The sequence below is a fragment of the Molothrus aeneus genome, unplaced genomic scaffold (assembly GCF_037042795.1).
Source record: "Molothrus aeneus isolate 106 unplaced genomic scaffold, BPBGC_Maene_1.0 scaffold_264, whole genome shotgun sequence".
NCBI lineage: Eukaryota > Metazoa > Chordata > Aves > Passeriformes > Icteridae > Molothrus > Molothrus aeneus.
In genome coordinates, this window is record NW_027098928.1 from 55875 (window position 1) to 71626 (window position 15752).

At 44.7% G+C, this 15752-nt stretch overlaps 1 protein-coding gene across 1 annotated transcript; it reads right to left on the bottom strand.

Annotated features, from left to right (window-relative positions):
* Positions 1-2553: 2553 nt before the first annotated feature.
* Positions 2554-8400, bottom strand: LOC136569827 (kelch-like protein 8). Its single transcript, XM_066570189.1, has 5 exons — positions 8184-8400; positions 6409-6577; positions 5741-5900; positions 4557-4758; positions 2554-4150 (listed from the first exon to the last, which is right to left on the bottom strand). The coding sequence occupies exons 1-5, from the start codon at positions 8309-8311 to the stop codon at positions 4147-4149; spliced, it is 663 nt and encodes a 220-aa protein (XP_066426286.1). The 5' UTR covers positions 8312-8400; the 3' UTR covers positions 2554-4146.
* Positions 8401-15752: the final 7352 nt, after the last annotated feature.

Sequence of the window (15752 nt, forward strand, 5' to 3'; positions counted from 1 at the left end):
ATTAAGGCTGGGTCCTTCTGCATCTTCAAGGGATTGGCCTTTTATGTTCACTCTATTAAAATTCTGAGTGCATTTCAGGGATAAGCTGCTCTAATGGGTGGAAGGAAGGTCCATATTCCCCCCTCCCCATTTTACCTATCAAACCTTATTTATTCCTCGTCCCTGGAGTTGTCCCTGCCCATAGCAGGAGGGTTGGAACTAAACCATCTTTAAGGTCCCTTTTAACCCATGCCATTCTATGATTCTATGAAATAACAGAAAATTTTAAAAAATCCATTGTATTTCAACCTTGAGCCAGGTCAGGGGCCTGCAATAGGTTAGGAAAGATGCTCATTGTTTTCACTTGGGGCTATTCTAGGACATGAACAAGATGACTGTTTGTTCTGGTTTGAAAGCAAAACCAGTGAGAGACTCCAAGTCAGAAACACAATTTATTAGAAAAAGGGAAAACACCCAAAATACATGCAATAACACAAAAGAAAAACCACTGTCACAGTCAGAATACAACCTGACACCCTGCTAGTTAGGGTGGTGGTAGCAGTGCAGATGAAATGGTCTTGTTGAAGTGGAGTTCCCATAGAAAAGATCTGGTGGCTCATGTCCTCTGGAAACCAGTGGGTAAGTGTTTGTTCTTTCCTCTGCATGGGCACAGCAGATGAAATGACAAACACTTTTCTTTTTAATTTAATTAGAATAAAAAGGGTGAAATGTAGCCATGATATTTTCTGAAAAATCCTTTCCTTAGGATTTTTTGTCCTGAGAAGCTGAGAGGCCTCAGGAACAAAATGTAAACAATGGATATCTGCTGCTGTGGAATGCAACAGGTGCATCTGTGATTGGTCTCATGCAGTTGTTTCTAATTAATGGCCAATCACAGTCAGCTGGCTTGGACTCTCTGTCCCAGCCACAAGCCTTTGTTATTCATTCTTTCTTTGCTAGTCTTAGCTAGCCTTCTGATAAAATCCTTTCTTCTATTCTTTTAGTATAGTTTTAATATAATATATATAAAATAATAAATCGAGCCTTCTGAAACATGGAGTCAGATCCTCGTCTCTTCCCTCATCCTCAGACCCCTGTGACCACTGTCACACAGCCAGTGTTCAAACAGGAGGGAAGTCTGCAGTCTTTCTGATAGAAGTGGACACATGTATTTGGTTTATATTTAAAAAAATACAAGTATGATATGCTTTGCCTTATAAAACTTTCTGTTCTGAGTATTTTAGCAGGATATCAAATGCAAAGAGTTTTGCTGTCTGAATGGCTCTATTAGGAATGAAATTCCATAGGGAAAGAGGAGTATTAAATAGTATTTGAAGCTAGGATAGTATAACCACACGGACCACAATCCCCTTTGAACATAAATAAATAAGGTGTGGGGGGTAGGGCCTTCTAGCACTGCGTGGCTGCTCTGTCCCTCAGCATGGAATGGAGGGGATATTCTTTTGTCATCACGGTGCCTTTGCCAGGACAGGTGTCAAATCACAACAGCTTTATGTGCAGGTAGGTCACTGCAGTTTGTCACCACGGTAATCCTGTATTTTAATTTCTTTGTCATCATTATACTTTGTTATACTTTGTCATCATTAGCACACTTCCAGCAATAGCGATTCTAAAACCAGTTCTGTACAAAATGTATTTAGCTGTGGTGCCATCCAAGATTAACAGTGTGGGACACCACTGTTCAGGGAACAGGCTGTTCCTTACAAACCTGCTTTGCAATTATCTTGCCAGTCCTTAGGGATACACCTCCAGAGCCCTGAACAAGAGTGTTGGGGCGGGGGTGTATATCGAAATACAAATGAGATGCCTGTTTTAGGATCCTGTTCAGAGCTAGTACCATGTGACTTCCAGCTCTTCCCACATGGCAGAGAATCCCAGAGCTTTTGCTGTTACCCGATTTCCCTGCTGCTTCTCCCTTTGGTCCCTGGCAGGTGATGTGCTCAGTGTGGTTCACACGCATGTGTCACCCACACGCATGTGTGCACCCACGGGTGCCACACTTTCCTACCAAGGAGAGAAATGCATCAGCTGGAAACCTGCACTGCCAGGCTACCTGGTTTCACAGCACAGTGGTTTTGGTTTAGAAGGGGCCTGGCCCGCAGCAGGGGCCGCCTCGCCCAGCCAGTGTTACCTCTTTGCCAACGAGAAAAGAAAGAGATTTCCCATGATTTTTCATTTTTTCACACGAGTGTTCACAGAGGTGTATCAGCTCTCTCTTTACATCACTTCCGTGAGTGCCTCCCATGCAAAACCACTACACACAGTCAGGGCCATTTGGTAAACTCAGGCTTTATGTTAGCCAGGACATCCATTTGGTCCCAGAGGGGGAACCTTTATCCCTCCTTTTCACACGTCAGAGTCAGGTCAAGAGCCACAAGGGTAACCACATCCTTGTGAGGAGGGCAGCAGGGTGGTGCAGCCCATGGCGGTAATGCAGGATTCTCTCTGCTAACAGAAGCTTCCTGTTGAGAAATATTGACTGCAGAAACCAAAAATACTCAATGCTGTAATGTTTCTCAGCACCAGTATGCTCCAGACACACAACAAATGAGGTGCTTTGAAGTACAAATGTTTTATTGCAATATTTCATTATTTACAGTACCATTCCCTTTGTCTCTGGGTGCAAAAAGTACGCCAAAGTGCAAAGCTATTTTGGGCAGGAAAGCCAAATGATGGTAACTTAGCAGAAGAACACGACTGTGCCTCCTCACCCTGGCTGTCCTGCTTCTTCCAGGTCCTGAATACAGAGAAGTTTGCTGCTCTCCCTGGGCATTGGGAACAACCTGGTAATTGTGAAACTTTGGTCACGAAGGATTGTCAGTTGTTGGTCTGTTCAAGGTGATGCAGGAACAGGAATCTGCAGTCTTTCCTGCAGGACTTCACTCGGGATTCAGGGTTTGTAATGGTGTAACAAGACATCTTTGTATGCAGGGCTGTTATGTTGCTATCTCAATTTTTGATGGAAGTACTGGTTTGTTCCCAATTATCTTTCTTGCTGACTCTCTTTGATTCATTTAAGGTTTTGAGGTTATTTATCTGCTCCCTTAAAAGAGCAAGAAACTCAAAAATGTTACCAGAGTTGCTACTGGATACTGAAATCAGTCGAGTCTTCCAGCGTTGCACTTAAAAAGTTTTACAGAATACCACAAATTTTATTATGCATTTCCATTTGCTATAAAAATGGTGATTCAAAACGCCACTGAAGCCTACATTTTTACACACTATCATCTCAAACTAGGACAAATTATACCAGTTACTTCAGGATCTCTCAACAGAAACTCTCCTTTGGAAAGGGGGTAGTAACTACAAATTTTATGGAAGACTAGAGAATGGCAGTATTCCAGTGGCTAAACTCGGGTCAAGAATCTTTCCAGCTTTCTAACAAGTTTATTAGCTTGAGAAAGTACTTTGAAAGACAGTTTTCAGACAGAATCCCTGCAATTTCCACTGCTGCCAGCATTCCCTTTGGAGATAAGTGGTGAACTTCTCTGCCTCAGTTATCTCAGGGTACATCAGAGATGTCGTTACCTCTAAAACTAGAGACACCTTCTGTTACAAAGCTCTTGTACAACTGGGAAACATTTAAGACTCCATTCCAGAAAATAAGTTAAATGAAATGGCACTCGAGTCCTCCAGAGAACATGTAGCAGGGCTACTGGGGGAAGCTCAGCAGCAGTAGCTGCTGCTGCTCTCCTTACCACATGCCTGATTTACAGCTAATATTGAGTCCTTGCAACAGCTGCCTCAAATGATTTTGAAATTGTAGCTTCTCAAAAATGGGATGATTGCCGTTCTTGGCAGGTTTCTTCTTGTGGGTCACACTTTTATTCCATGTTTTCACAGGCTTTTCTGTATCACTATTGATAGAAAGCCACCAAAAGCTTTACAGTTGCAGAAAATACCATTTTCACAAAGAAAATGTACTGGATTTTTTTTCCTTAACCTACCATACAAAACACAGTATTTAGAAGCTCTGTGGTGCCTCCCTTGTAGCATTCCTTTGGAACTTGGAGGAGGCGGCAGAGCTCACATGCAATCCACAACGTTGCTGGATCCCTGGCCCACATCCCGGATCTGGCTGCTGAGACAGGAGCACACGGCCACGCCCGCCCCTGCCCTGCAGTGTGACACTGAGCCCACCAGCTCCTACCTGCAGGAGAAAAAGAACAGTAAGTTCCTGCCCTTTCTGAGCAACCTGAAAGTATTTTCTGTGCCTGAAATTCTATTACACTGCCTAGCTCTTCACTCTGCACAAAAGTGCACCCCATTTAGTGCAAAATCAGACTGAAACAAGTAGAAGAATATAGATTGTTACTGAATGAAAGGGCGACAAGAAGGATTAGAGAGGAGCAGAGGAGGAGGAGGAGGTGCTTAAATATTTACAAGATTGCCCTAGTGATATAAGCAGCAGTCCTGCATTGATAGCCATGGATATGACTCAATTATTACCAGGAAACAACAGCTAGGCTTCTCCTGCCCACTGCTTCTATGCTGCTATGTTTTTACACAGGCAGATTTCCTTGTCTTATTAGGACAAAGAAAACATTTGAAATTACCTGTTCACTATGGGATCAAATGCTTCCACTGTATTCAGGTACACGTTGCCATTATGACCTCCAACTGCAAAAATTTTTCCCATCAGTGTTGCTATGCCAACACCACCCCTTGGAGTTGTGAGCTCTGCCACGTATTCCCATTTGTTACAGCGTGGGTCAAACCGCTCCACTGAGCTCAGGGGTGAGTTGTCATCAAACCCACCTGCAAACAACCATCACAGGGTCAGCTTTTGGCACTCCTGGTGCAGGGAATATCCAAGACTGGCATTATCAGGTATTCTCAGCATTTCGGAGTCCTGTCCAGCACTCTCCTTACCAGAACTTTACAAGCTCCTAAAAATTAATCCAACAGCTCACCCTCTTCTCAGTGTTCAAGCATCACCTGAGCAATAACTTTCTTCTACTCAAGTTGCAAGGATTCCAATTTTATTATTTTTCCCTCCAAATTCATCGTATTTATAATGAAACAGCTTCCCAATTGGAAGAGAAAGAAACCTAACACCAGTAAAAGGATGGTCTCAAACTTATTTTACTTTATGCAAAACACTCTAGCAGTGTTCTCAAATTACAGCATTGGCAAACACTTGAGCAGGGGAAAAAAATTCATATAAGACTAAGTGATGCATTCCTCTTGCTGGGGAAACTGGCAGAGGAGCATTTTGTTCAAATTCTATTTAAGCACTTACAATAATACACAAGTCAGAGCTTTTTAAACTATCACTGTGGCACACCTACTTGGCATCTTCCTCTCTTAGGAAAGCAGGTAAATACAAGCTAGCACACAAGACAAGAAGCTGTGGAATAAGTGCAAAAAAAGCTACTGTTGTCTACACTCAGATCACAACTGGAGTTGTATTTGAAAGCACGTGAACTTAAGAATCGTTTCCTAAAAAAACCCTCAAGAATAGTGAGTCTTGAGAGGATTTTCTAAAAAGATGTATTGTCCTGAACAGATCAGCCCTCCTGAAATGTGGGTTAGGAGCTGCTTTTCATTTCCTTGCTAACGTACCTTCGTTTAAGCATGACCTGGTTGTGCTTGCATTCTTCTCCTGCCCAAGAACACCAAGTACAGGTCAGCTCTATCTGTTCCCGGTTCCTCTAGCAACAACAGCCTCTTCCAAAGCCAAGCACTTGGCAGCAGCAGCAGCAGCAGCAGCACTACAAAATGCCACATCCCTACTCACCCACTACATACAAGCAGCCGTGGAGCTCACTGACACCGTTCCCAGCCCTTCGCTGGCCCATCTCTTTTACTTCTATCCACTTATCCAGGTGGGGATCATATTTCTCCACACTGGAAAGAGATGCTACACCATCATTGCCACCCACGGCGTAGACATGGTTCTGGAAAACAGTTGTACAAAGATTATTCGTGATGTAGTTGCCTTTACTCAGCTTTTCATAAGCAGTGTTAAAATTATATGAAAATGTGGTATATCCATTTCATTTGAGAATTCCAACAACAGGTTTAATTATCTAACATAAATTCTATCTCTTCCAATGAAAGAAGTGCAACAGTTTTGTAGTGTTGCAGCTATTTTTCAGAGCATGGGGGGATTAAAGTAGAGCATGCATTTGGTACCTTTAAACATAATGACCATGGCAATCCAGTCAGCTGAGCGAGATAGGAAGCACTATCCATATCATTAGAACAGTACTCCTCCCAGTACCTCAAATACTGTTGAAACAGTTCAATTTGCTATGAGTATTATCTTAAGTATCCTCACATTTTGCACAAGATTTTGATGACTAGAAGTGCTCAGACCCACCAGCTGCATTTTGTTTCAGGCCTTGTGTTCTGCCTTGTGAAGGCAGCTTTGAAAAGCAGGTGGGCTCCCCAGCAGTGACTCACCACCAGGGCTACGGAGCCGACGCCTCCCCGGGGAGTGTTCATGGAAGCCACGGTGCTCCAGCGATCTGAGTCGATGTCATAGCGCTCCACGTCACTGAAGCACGTGTTGTCATCCAAGCCCCCAATGGCATAAATGGGGCCGCCCAGGGACGCCAGCGCGATGCCTCTCCTAGGAAACCACAGCAGCAACACCTCAGTGCAAGTCCTTAACCAGAGGGAGCCACACAGCAAGTGCTACGGTACAGGAATGGCACCTGTTTCAAACGAGGGGGAAAAGAGTAATGGAAATTTTAGAAGTGACGTTTATAGAAAATCATGTTGCTGGCCCGCTGCACACATGTGTCCTTCTCACTGAATGTCACCTCTAAGGCCAAGTCCTCTGCTCACATATTTGGATACATGACAATGTCTTAGATATGATTTCTCTATTTTATTAAATCTGAAGATGAACCAAAACCTGCTATAGCTGGCTGCTACCATTTGAGAATGATTGGGGGTGATACTAATACATATTAAAAGGCAAACCTGTGCTGGATATTAAATAGCTGAACTCTATCAAGATTTAATTGTGGTTTCTTCCATTCTGGTGTTTTTTAATTGAGTGTTAAAATGGTTGTCAGATTTGTTTCTAATAAATGACTAATATTAGAGTACAATCAGTATTATAAAATTGAAAGTAGGTCTAGAATAAAAGCATTAAGTTTCTGCTTTAACCACCAAGTGAGGTGAACTACCATGTTACTGACAACACTGTTGTCTCATTAAAGAGGGAAGGTTGAGGCACGAGCAAGGGAGGCACAATCCTTCTACAGACCAAACACTGTGGCAGTATCCTGGCCTTACCTTTTTGCCTCAGCAGGTAACACAGACACCACTTCATGGTGGCATTTTTCTCCACTAAGTATTCCAAGACTTCCATGAATAGGAGGAGTGGAGCTGGGAGGTGGCCAAGGCACAGCAGCCCTTTCATTTACCTGGGTACTCAGTAATAAATGTCACAGAAATCTAGGGCTGATTGTTGCTGAGATTATGCCCTGGGGGTGGAGGCAGGATGGAAGAAGTAGAGCAAGCCACTTCTAGGAGTCTGGGTCTTCTACTTTAACTAGGTCACAGCTACAAATAGCTTTCAGACTTAAGCCATACTTATTATTTCACTTCTACTTGCACGTGATGCTTTGAAAAACAACAAACAACACAACAGAATGCAGAATTAGGGACACTGATTTAAATAACAGCAGAAAAAAAAATACAGATCTGTGAGTCCAGTAACTCCTTATAAGAAACTTAAATGTCAAGACAAAAAAAAGTCCTCAATCTGACTTTCAGATTGTGTGTTTCTGGTCTTTTGTGCGAAAAACATAGGCAGCTATTTTTTCCTGCTGTAGCATTTAACTTTTTTCATTTTCACTATGAAGTATTTCACTTCTCATGTTATGCTGGCAGTTATCTCACTCATTCCTAAAAAGAGCAAAAATCGCACAGAACCAGTTCATCAGTTCCAAGTTGTTTACTGGGCACGGCAGAAAGGCCCTGGATAACAACAGAATGTAAGCACAGCTGGAGTAGATGTCCCTGGTCCAGAAGCTAGCTCCTCCAAAAAAAGAACAGAAGGGTGATACATTCATAGCATAAAGCTCCAAAATAGGGGAAAGAAATTCCTAGAAATAGAACAGTTTGGAAGCACCAAAAAAAAGCAGGACAGACAGGATGTTTTTCAACATCAGCAAGAAATGGTAGACCACAGACTACGACTTGGGAGTGTGGGACATATATACCTCTTTGTGTTCATTGATGCCTTCATCATCCACTTGTTTGTGAGAGGGTCAAATACTTCCATGCTTCCTAAGTGTTCATTTCCATCATGTCCACCTACTGCGTAGACTTTACCTGAACACACAGACATCTTTTAAAACAGAGATTGCTTGGCAACGTTTTCATTTATATAATATCCCTGCCTATGTGGAGACAAGGAGGTCAAATAAAGGTTGAAGTTTTAAAATGTTTTCAGTATCAGAGTTTTATATGCTATATTTATAACCAGGAATCTATTCCAATGAGAACATCTATACAAAGCTTGAGATTATGTAAACAAAAAACCGTCCCATAATTGAAGTAGTGCAGGTCAAATCAGTCTGGACACATGTACCAGTCTCTCCAGATTTTATATGAAGAAAAATTATCTCTGTTCTGCTGCAGCAACAGAGGGGCTGCTAAGTACAAGAGAAAGCTGCATTATTGGTGCAAAGCTGCTCTGGACTGCACAGATCTGTTTTCAGAAGATGGAGACCCAAAAATGAAGGTCTGCTCCTGGAAGAGTTATGGTCTTAGTAACTTTCTAGGATGGATTTAAGTAGGAAGGGAGCTAGTAGGAGTACTAGCAAATTCTGGGTGACTGCTGTGTAAGGCAATTTCTTTATAAATGGATTTTAAAAAATCACCTAGTTAAGGCCAGAAGCTATATACAGTTCAGTTGGGCTGGGAGGAACCTTTAAAGGTCACCTAGTCCAGCCCCTCTGCAATAAGCAGGGACATTTTCATTTTCAGATTGCTTATAGCAATCTGAAAATGACCTGGAGCAGTCTGACCTGGAGCATTTCCAGAGATGGGACATTTACCACCTCTCTGGGTAACCTGTTCCAGGTTTTCACCAACCTCACTGTAAAAAACTTCTGCTTGATATCTAGTTTAAATCTATGCTCTCTTAGTTTAAAACCATTACCTCTTGTCCTATTAAAACAGGCCCCACTAAAAAGACTGTAAAGTACAGAAAGGCCACAATAAGGTCTCTTCCCAAGTCCAAACAGCCCAACTCTGTCAGTTCACAATAACCAAAAGCATCAGTCTCTTTACATGGTTATGCCAATGGGAAGATGCCAGCAGCTCATGTCCCTGACAGCAGACAAGAACTCAGTGTTACAACACAAAAGTTTTTTGACCAATCACGCAAAGCAAAAACATATTGGCAGTAGTTCTATCCAATCACTATAGGCACAGACACCTTTGGTTAAAACAATGCTTATTTTGAATAAAAGACCTGCTTGTAAGCCTTAAAATACAATGCACAGAGCTCTATTATTAAGCTTAGAACTTCCTAATACCTTGCTAGATATACTTTTCTGTAGCTTAGGGAGTATTCTAGATAGATGGTAATACACAGGCCATAGTTCTATTTGTCCGTACTTTTCTACTTCTTATATCATTTTTCTGCTGACAAATCTTACGGCTACTGCTTAGCTCCAATCACAGCTCTGCTGTCTCTGAGGCCTGCCTTTTGAAGCTTTCCCAAAACTCTCTGATTTTAAGAATTCCCCCAGGGGATGTGGCAGGAAGCTCTTGGCAAAGCTGCTCAGCCCTTCTGAGCCTGGGAGCCACAGCTGCCCTCAGGCTGCCGGGGAGAGCAGCAGCAGCCTCCTGCAGGTGCCTCCCAAGCCTCCTTTGCTCCTGGCTGAACATGCCCAGCTCCCTCAGCAGCCCTTCACCAGCTCCAGTGCCATCTCTGGACATGCCCCAGCCTCATAGTGTGGTCCCAAACCCGAGCCCAGGATTCCAGATGCACCCTCAGCAGTGCTGAGTACGGGGACGTTGGTCCTAAATCATAGAATATTCTGAGCTGGAGGGGATAAATGAGGATGGATCCTAAAGTATGCCAAAAAGTTCTCACAGTAATGTTCAAATGTTGGGAGCAGCACAAGAAAGGAAGAGATTTTTGATATCAGAGCATCAAACAACCTGAATTAATCAAATTAAATGAAGAAACAGGTTACGATGGAATAAACATAATTTATTCATATATTGCTTTCCATAATTTTAAAACTTGGCTTTATGCGATTGGTTTTTAGCATTTGTCACTTTCCTTTTCTTGACTAGAAATGAAATAGTTCATTTAAAAATAACACCAAGATGTACCCATCCTTGGCAATAATGAAGGCCATCAATAATGGCGGTAATGCCTCTGGGATAAAAAAGTCAAGGTAAAAAAAAAAAAAAGATGACCCCAGATTGGAGCCAGAGAAGACACCACGGTGCCAAGAGGGAGTCCACCCTGGGGAGAGCCCGTGTGCTGCTGCCTGGCAGGCCTGGGTTCCCATGGTGCAGCAGGGGCTGCAGGCAGGTTCCAGCAGGGTTCCATGCCCTCTGACCCCCCCATGGCACCTGGATACTGCCTGGGACATTCCGTTGTTGCCCGGGCTCTGCCAACTGTCCTTGGGCAGTGCTCCGCAGAGTGCAGCAGCACAGAGCGAGCACAGCTCCACACAGGGAGCATTGCTTGGCCTCAAAGCCTGTTCGCAGCGCATTTACTGCCACTCGGGAGCCATCCATCGCCCACAAGCCTGGTGGCTTGTGCCAGGTAATTCTGTGCTTTGCTGCCATGGGGCCAACAGGCCAGCCATGGCTGTCTCTGCTGCATTCCAGCACTGAGCACCAACAGGAACACCTTCAAACCCAGGCTCTTGCTCCTGCCTCTGCAAGCTGACAGCAGTTTGCTGGGAAAGAGTCACTGACCGGGGAAATTGCCTTTAAAGCCTTCTTTATGCAACCATTTAGCATTATTATTCCCCAGCTTGCAGTGGGACAAATCCCTTTCAAGGGGAGAGGGCAAGGTTGCAGGAGGGCTTGCTGCTGATGCAGCTTGAATTTTAAGTGTCTCTGAAGAGCAGAAGAGCCAGGCAATCCCTGGGAAAGGAGGCTGACATGGGAAGCTCAAAGGCCCCCGGGTTCTGCCCCATGTGCTGCCAAAAGGTGCCAGCACTGAGAAGGAGAGGCTTAAGGGCAGACCCGGCAGATGTGTGGCAGGGGGAGCTCTAGGCTTTTCCTGGGCAGTGCCTGCAGCAGGTGCCCCAGCTGGGGCCTGGGATTGCCCCGTTGGAAGTGGGAGCAGCTGCTGGAGGCTGCTCTTACAGTTGAACTGTCACAGCCAGGGACTCCAGAGGGAGGTTGCAAAGTCCATGTGGAAACACTCACATCCCAACATGAAGCCAAAGCTATTTATTTATATTTTTTCCAGTTTTAAGGCTCAAGGCTATTATAATTACAGTGGCCTTGTCTATATCTGTATTTGTATATCATATGTATATAAGAACAATGGCCACCAGAATATTTGAATCATTCAAGGATAGGTTGGACAAGTCTTTGAGAAACCTGATCTAGTGAAAGGCGTCCCTGCCCATGGCAGAGGAGTGGAACAAGGTGAAATCTTAGGCCCCTTCCAACCTAAAACATTCTATTAAGTTTACAAGCAGCTTCCAAGCTTCCTTGTTTCATTAGAACACCTCTTTGCCTGTGGCTGGATGGAGAAGGCAGAAAGAAGAGCAATCAAATATGTCCTGCTATGGGATGCAGAAATGAGCCTGGCCAAAAGAAGTGCTGTCAAAAGCTTGTAAGAATTCCCATCAGACTCACTGGGGTGCCTGCTTTCCTCTCCACAGCGAGGAAAGTTTCTGTTCAGAAGCACAGCTTGGTTGCAAGAGCATTTGTGCTTTTTGCCAATAGCGTCAGGTTAATGCCGCCTGCACAACCTCAAATCCATGGAGCTCCAATGTGGCTGAAAACCTGGCCTTGTCAAGGGCATTTGACTGTTCAGTGGAATCTAGATTTTCTGCTGGCCACCTGTGTGCTTTGTGGCCATCTTAAGGATAAACTGGTGACAGAGCAGGCCTCCCAGCCATGCTGTTTATTCTCAAGTGGGTGTGCATGTCTCTCTACACAAGCTTTGTCAATACCAGGTCCACTCAACAGAAGTTGGAAAGAAGTTGGAATGACTTCTCCCTGTATGCGCTTGCTAATTCTCCCACCTTCATTTTTCTTTAAATTCAAGTGGGCACCTTGTTCTTTTAAGGCAGTTGGTTTCCCAGCCAACATTTTGGTTTTCATGATGGTGAGGAGGCAAAGATGCAGTGTTGCTTCCAGATGTGTCCTCTGAGCTTAGTGTGAGTGTCTATTCTTAGGCTTCCCAGCTGCATGGGGAGGTGGGGGTTTGACAGGATTCCCATCTGTAATGGCCTGTGTCTCTCTGTGGCTTGCAGAATGGTTCCCTGCTGGTCCCTTCCCTGGTGTTAAAGCCATGGGCCTAGAGCTCAGCTGCTTCACCTCTTCCCCCAAGTGTCTGTGCTCTTGTTTCACACCAGTTGTCCTTAGTGGGGTGATTCAGAAGACTTCACAGGATGCTCCTGCAGCCTCCTCCCCAGTGAGAAATCGGCTCCCTCTAGAGTGTGAGATGCTGCAAGTGAATGTCAGAAATTTAAATGTAAATGTTTTCAGTCCTTTTTCTGCATTTTTGAGATCTTGCATTTCAAGACTCCTTCTTGCATCTGCTGAGAGAATATTGTTACCTTTTCATATAGAATTGTCTTTTTATGGTTTTTACCCTCCATTTCTTTCCTTCCTCTTTCCACAAGTGCTGCCATTTCGTTGTCTACGGGCAGGGTTCTTAGGGCGCTTTTGTTCTGAAAATTGAAGTAAATTTCCTGGAGCCTGTAGCAGTGGCCTGGTTTCTTGTGCTCTTGGCCAAATCTGGAGTTAAGTGCTGACTTGAAATGCAGCAACACTGCTGGGGGAAGGGGAAAATGGATCTTTTGGTTCTCCCATTCTCTCTCTACGTGCGTTTGGATGGTTTATGTTTGGGAGCACTGGAATGACTCCCAGTCGGGCGCTCCAGGTTCTAAGTGAAGCAAGTCCCTGGAGATCTTGACCTCCCCTCTAGGCACGAACTTGTGCAGATAATCACTCCTGGTGATTATCTGTTTGTTCTCTTCCAGAGAAGGTGACTCTCTGGAAGAGAGTGACTCAAACTGAGGCTTCATAATGGAACCGACGGACAACCAGAACCGTGACAATAGGTAGGAAATCATTTGAAGTAATCTTGGTTTCCCAGATGCTGTGATGAATGTTGTGATGGTTTAGAAAAAGAATTCCTCCTCCAATGCAAGAATCAGAATTGTGGAGTGGGACAAATGAAGTAAGGATTGTCCTGACAGTGAGAGTGGCTTCAGAGCACATGGGTATTTTAAGAGCTTCTGTTACAGACCTGGGCCTGGATGTTATCACGGGTCAGGGCAGATTGTCTGTTGAACTTTCTGAAACCAATCTCTTATTACTGGAGCCAGGGCTCTCCCTTCTGCAGTTTGGGATGCTTTTGGCCTGGGAGTATTTTCCTGTTTCAGTCTGTAGCAAAGCACGAGTTGTGTTTTTTTGGGGTGGGGGCGATTTGTGCGAGTTTTTACTTCTTGTGGAACATACTTGAAGATGATGAGAACTGAGGTGATATTTCAGGGCAGGCATTCAGTTTGATCTGCCTCTTTGAACAGTCAGCTTGTTGGGGTTTTCCTGGTGACACATCAAGTGTACGGCAGCAGCAGCAAGTACAGGACTATTTTTAACTTTCCACTGCTGAGCTGTTTTCCCCCTGGAGACGGAGGGGTTGGGACTGTGCAGTCCCCCTGCACCAAGGCTCCCAGGTGTTGGGCATGTTGGTGCTAAGCCTGGAGGTGCAGGTCCCAAAGCTTCCAAAGTTCCCTGGCCTCAAGGGAACTGTGCAGGGTTGTGAATGGCAGCAGAGCTCAGCTTTGCAAAGGCTTTGAAGAGCATCTTGACAAACACCTTCAATGGGCAGCAAAGGTGTCTACAGGGCTGGGGAGACTGGGAGATCTATAGGCTTATCTAAAAAGTCTGGGCATTTCAGTAGATGGCAGACTTATATACTCTGAATTAGGAATGCCATCCAGTGCAAAAACCTGTTTAGTTTAAGTAAGGGCCCCTCAGTATGAGATGAGGCAGCTGTGCCTCGGCTCTAGGAATGATTAAACTTTCAGGAGCTGATTATTGGTGTGGTATTGGAGTAATGTCACTGCTGGAGCAGACAAGGCTCTCCCCTTGCAACACGGGACACTTGGGAAGTTGGATTTGCAAAGAAGAATTTATGAATTGTATGTATAGAGAAGACTGTGCAGTAGAGTAGAAATAGATACCTGCATCCACTGTGCCTGCATGCTTTCCCTTCCCCGATGTCCATAAATATCAGAGCCAGAGTTTCCCTCATTTTGCAGTAGTCTTTCAAAGGCCAGGGATAATTTAAAGGATCTGGTTTCCCATGATGGGACACTTTATTGGTGTTTTGTTGTGGGGCAGGTGTGACTGAGTACATGCATATGTGGCTGAGGAGGAACAGGGGGATTTGACCTGGTGTTTTCTGAATGTGTGAGAACTCCTTTCTAATTACGCTGATAGGATGGCTTTAAATGCAGCTGCATGATTTTCTAGGGAAGGAGCTTTCCAAAGATATGTTTAAAATAGAGTGAATTTCCAAGGTTGTTTATAAAGTGGACAAAGTTCAAGCCTTGAAAGTTGAAACACCTTCAGAATAGAAGATTCTGTTTGACTCACAAGGGGGGAGACTGGGGTGAGAGGTCTGAAGGAGAACAAGACTGCCAGTTTCTCCCATTAATCACTACAAGAGAGCTCATGTCACTACATGCCAGCTCCTGTGCTGATCACCCCTGTGATTTCACAAGGAAATGGGAGGAGAGTCTTTCCCTTCCCACACTTCTTGATGGCTGGGATCAGGAGTAGCAATCCCTGAGAAGGATGTGTGTTGTCCCCTGTGTGTCTCATTGCTCTGGGGCACAGAACACACTGGACAAAACCGATCTGTCCACTGTCAGCATCCTGAGAATTTCAACACCGCTTTGCTGCTGGACATGTGCCCTTGTGGGAATGCCCCAGTTTCTGCACGGAGTATAAACAGGGGTTCGAGTGCTAACTCTCTTTCCTCTGTCTGTGTCTGAAAGCTGGAAAGACATCAGACGCTTGATCCGTATTCTGCAGCAGAAGAGGGAGGCAGCTCCAGAGGAGGAAGATCCATTTTTGGAGAAGACTCCCCTCTTTGCCAAGCCCTACAAGGTAATGGGAGTGGAGTGCAGGCTGGAAGGAGAGAAGGAAGGAGGCTTGGGGTGGGAGAGGAGGGCTGTGTCTTCAGCATGGGCTGTAGCAGACTTGAGCCTGATCCCTGCAAACATATCATCTTCCCATCTGCTGCACTGAACTTTCCTAACTGCCCTTGTGGGGATGCATGGTCATTCCATGAAGATGCTGAGCAATGTCTCTTGCTGAGCTGGATCTCTTGCTTGGGGTGTTTCTGACATTTCCCCCTCTATTCTTGTGTTGCAGACCAATAAAGAAGATGCGCTGTCAAGGCGCATTAAGAACTTGCTGGGCGAGTGGGACCCCAGGATGCTCCTGAGCCATGAGTCCCCTCTGATTCCCATATGGATTCCAAAACAGCCCAAATCCAACTCACAGGCCCCCAGTCACAGGCCGGCCTCCAGTAAGACAAATCCATATGAGGACAT